The sequence below is a fragment of the Saprolegnia diclina genome (genome assembly GCF_000281045.1).
Source record: "Saprolegnia diclina VS20 unplaced genomic scaffold supercont1.144, whole genome shotgun sequence".
In the NCBI taxonomy this organism is placed as follows: Eukaryota; Oomycota; class Saprolegniomycetes; order Saprolegniales; family Saprolegniaceae; genus Saprolegnia; species Saprolegnia diclina.
The window spans coordinates 38016-42433 of record NW_008246211.1 but is presented as its reverse complement, the minus strand read 5'-3'; the positions used below and the strand labels follow the sequence as shown (position 1 = coordinate 42433).

Sequence of the window (4418 nt, the reverse complement as noted above, 5' to 3'; positions counted from 1 at the left end):
AAGTCTTTGTGTCATAATGAAGATAACGCGGAACACGTTCATATATATATATATAAAGCCGTGATGCAAGGATGCGGACCTAACCGTTATAACGCAATAACGTTACGTTACTAACCTGTTACTAACACTGTTACAGCGGTATCGAAATTAGAAGAGGGTTAATATGACCTCAAATCCTGCGTTGTGATTGGCCGAATGGACCGGCGTTGAGACATGCTGAACCTCTAATATAGTATATCCTCCACGAAGTGATGAATATATTTCTGCATGATATTCGAGAGGGGATGCAGAACTTGATTAGTCAACAAAGGAAGTCCTGGGATTGATTAGTAATTATCAATTTGATATCTTGAGAAATTGAACAGCTATTTCGGCCACGAAGAAAAGTGCAGTGTGGCCTAGATAAACATAATTTATGTAGCTGAGTCAGCGTTTCCAGCTCCAGACCCTGAAGCTGCGCCGCCAAGTCCGTCCAGAAGAATTGCTCCGCTGGTTACTAATCAACCGAGGGTGATTAGCAAGTGATGCCCAATGCCTCCGAGTTGATTACCAATCAATGCTGCACTTGCAATTGCTGATACCTGTCAAACAAAATAATATAGAGTTTTATCGTTGAAGTTGGGCTGGTCCATTCGGCCAATCACAACGCAGGATTTGAGGTCATATAAACCCTCTTCTAATTTCGATACCGCTGTATGTTAATGCCTTAAAATCCTATAACGTAACAGGCCATAACGCATAGCAGGCGCGCAGCGTACCCAGCCCATACGTGCTCCCTGGAACACTCTCTGCACACTAAGCACATCTACGTAACCGTACAACCTTGCGTGATGATCAGTGACGTGCGGCTGAGCTCGGACCGGTTCAACAGTCTGGTCAAGCTCATCGGAAGGCCATAGAGAACAACGATGCGCCTCGAGCACGTTGCCAGAAGAGCACCGCCATAGTCCTGGAGACTTGAAGAAATGTAACGCCTAATCTCGTTTTCAAGTTTGCACCGCCAGACGATCGAACGACTAACGCCCTTCCTGCAGCCATCTCGATTGCTATTTTCTTAGCGAAGTGGCTCTTGTGAGGTGCCAGTTTGCCTGATGCCGAGCAAGCTCGTGTTCAAGGACCCGGCATCGCAGTGTCTCTTTCAGATCAATGTGTGTTTTCGCGTTGGACGAGGCGTCGCATTCGAGTACGACTAGTTGTGTGCAATACAATAAGTGCAAGAGAATGTGCTATCACTGACGTGATCTAGACGCGTTTCGGACAAAAAAGTTCGACAGACAGAATTGCATTGGAGAATATCATTTTGGCAATCATAAAATTTGACGTTGCCATTCGTTCTCCAGCAATCGTCGTCCGACGTTGAAATACCATTGGACGCCTCATGTACCGACCGTGTGTTCCCTCGGACCCACGTCTACACGTCTACAGCTCAATCTCAACGTTCAAATAGTCCAAACGGCATGGGCGAGGCTGATGACCACGGCAAAGACCATCTATCGCAGTTGTAGCATTCAGTGAGCAGCAGCGACATGCCCTGCAGTGATAATGCTCGTGCAAGCCATCTTTCTTGCAACCGATCGTTCGCCCTGCTCTGCGCCATCTCGTCGCAGAGGGACAAGAACGCGGGTCGCGGCGCTGACCACCGGATTCTCCGTTCTGACCACGTGCCTGTAAACAGCATTGCTGCGTCTTTGTTCTCTTGAAGCTGACATTAGTCCTGCACCCTGTCGTCTCGATGCGCGCCTCACAACCGTGCGCAATGGCTTCTTGCCAAGAGCTTCCCAGCGCACTCAGTTGATCCCATCTCCGCCGAACATTCAGTGAGCCCAATTACCTGCGCGTGGGAATCCGCTGGCATATCGCAATGCTACACGAGGCAACGAGGACTTCCTGGACGTGCTTTCACTCTAGGGCCTCGAGCAACAGCCCAATCGAGCACCAACGAACAAAGTGCTTTAGTCACGGCCAGGAAAGGCCTGGTCGGAATCTGGACCTGGAACGAAAACTGGATTTGAACCCGCGTATTTTGTTGAAGGTACTACTGTGGCCTGGTGTGGGCAGCACCCACATCACTTTGGATTCTGCGCCATGCAAACAAAAGTGTGGGCGCTGGTGCTGGGCCTCGCCGGCGTCGCCAACGCCGCGTGCCCGTACGCGGCCGTGCTCGCCAAGGAAGTGATCGTCGCCGACAGCAACTGCGGCAGCCAGCAGTGGTGCATCGTGCGCTCGTCCGACTGCGCGCTGCTCAATTTCACGTACAAGGCGTCGTACGACTTGTTCACCAACTTTCAAGCGCTTGGCAACTTGGCCAACTACCCCAACCCGGACCTGTACGAGTCTAGTTGATCGCATTATTCGACTCATCTGAGCTGCGTAGGACGATTCAAAACACATCGACGATCGACCTCTCGCAAATGGTGCTGCCCAAGACGCTCGAAAACATGTACAACAACGTCATTCGGAATGACACTATTGACAATGGACTAGGTACTTTCAAAACATCAAGTCGATTTCACTGAGCCAAATCACGCCGCCGTGGCCAGCGCTCACCACCTTGTACGACCGCCGATTCCTTTGTTTGCGATATGACGTTATTTGGCGAGTAGGGACTTTATCAACTGCTCGCTCTACAGCGTTCCGAGCACGTTTACGTTTCCGTCGGGCGTCAAAACACTGTATGCATTTCCTGTTTGATGGCGCTCGAGAAACGCTGTTGGATCTAGGAACTGGAACTGGAATTATCTGACGCGGCTGCCGTCCGGCATACCCTCGAGCGTCCGTGTGCTGTACGTACACGTCATGACTCCATTGTCTCATGCCTCTCTTTAGCGCGTTTGGGGCCAACTCGCTCAAGACGCTGGCGGGCATTCCGCCGACGCCGACCTTGCTGTATGAACCGCCGCTTTGGATTGGTCGTTGGATTCTCATATTCTGTTTGATGTAGGAACTTCTACAACAATGAGCTGACCGAAGTGAGCAACATGGACTGGTCAGCTGTCACGTTCGTGTACGTCCTCGTCTTGTGTGCGGCCGCAGCTGCAACGTGTGTAGGCGTCTTGGCTTCAACCCGCTCGTGACCTTTGCCTTTGTCGAGCTCTCGACGCAGCTCGCGTTCTTGTCCGTCGCCATGTCCTCGCCCTCGGCTCATATATAGTCCATATAGCGAGATCAAGGACTGCCCCATCTCCAACTTTACCGTGACGCCGCAGACGTACGCTGCACTCAACGCCCTCAAGAAATGGGACGGCGATACCGACAATTACGTCGGCTTTGTCGTCTCGCGGAGCATCTTGACGAGCTCGTCTGCGTGCTCGGCGATCAACGGACAGATTCGGTCGCTCTGGGCAACGTCCGCGTCCTACACGATCAACGTCTGCGTCGCGACTCCTGGTTGGTGGATTTCATATTTTCTTTCAATGTATCAACTCGTGTGTAGGAGCGTCCCGCGTCACGACGACGAGTGCACCCAGTACGAAATCACCGACTCCGTCCGGCGGGTCGCAAAAGTCTGGCGATGACAATAACTCGTCGTCTGGCGCCAGTAGGCTCTCGCGTCTACCAGATCTGAGTGTCTGACGCTCGCTTTGCGTAGGCACGGGCCTCATCATTGGACTCATCGTTGGCGGTCTCGTCATTGTCGTGCTTGTCGTCCTGCTCATCCGACGCCGCCAAGCGGACAAGCCGCCGCCGGTGACCGCCGAGTACCAGTATGCGCCGCCGACGACGCAGGCGTACGTCTACCAGCCGATGGAGCCCGAGCCGTACCAGTACCAGTCGCCCGAGCCGCCGTTGTACGTACCGCCCAAGCAACCCGCTCCGGCTCCGCCGAGCCATTATGCGCCAACGTATGTTGCGAGCAGTCGCGGCTCCGACTACTCGGCTCCGACCGGCGGGTCGGTTCCATTTGTGCCGCCACGCACGTCGACTGGTGGCTCGGGCGGCCACGCTCCATCGAGCGGCGGTCTCCCGACAGCAACCTCGATCATGTCCGAAGGCGACATCTTCCTCGACGTCGCGCCGCTTCGGCCCCACAAGCTCGAGCTCTCGGATCTGACAGTCATTTCGGAGCGTCCAATCTCGTCCGGCGCGTACGGCGAGGTGTGGCTCGGGCAGCACGGCAACGAGAAAGTCGCGATCAAGAAGCTCAAGGACCAGTCGCCCGCCAGCGTCTTTCAGTTTATCGAAGAGATCAAGCTCGTGGCGCGGTACGCACTCGAGTCTCGGTTGGGATCGACAACTTGGCTGACGATTCCGTGATTGTGTAGCATGAACAGCGACTTTATCGTCAAGTTTGTCGGCGCGAGCTGGCGCCGTCCGATCGAAATGGAGTGCGTCGTCGAGTACATGGACCTCGGCGACCTCCGCAACTACCTCGCGACCAACTCGCCGGCGTCGTTTAGCTGGGACCAAAAGCTCAAGTC

General features: G+C 53.8%; 1 protein-coding gene across 1 annotated transcript; it reads left to right on the top strand.

The window, feature by feature from the left end:
* Positions 1 to 2079: 2079 nt before the first annotated feature.
* SDRG_16657 (hypothetical protein) lies at positions 2080 to 4418 on the top strand (the record flags this gene model as incomplete). Its single annotated transcript, XM_008622873.1, has 12 exons — positions 2080 to 2327; positions 2375 to 2440; positions 2485 to 2553; positions 2604 to 2672; positions 2721 to 2783; positions 2827 to 2886; positions 2942 to 3004; positions 3049 to 3114; positions 3161 to 3387; positions 3434 to 3538; positions 3590 to 4202; positions 4263 to 4418. Coding segments are annotated over exons 1-12 (1797 nt in total), but the record flags the coding sequence as incomplete, so codon positions are not given.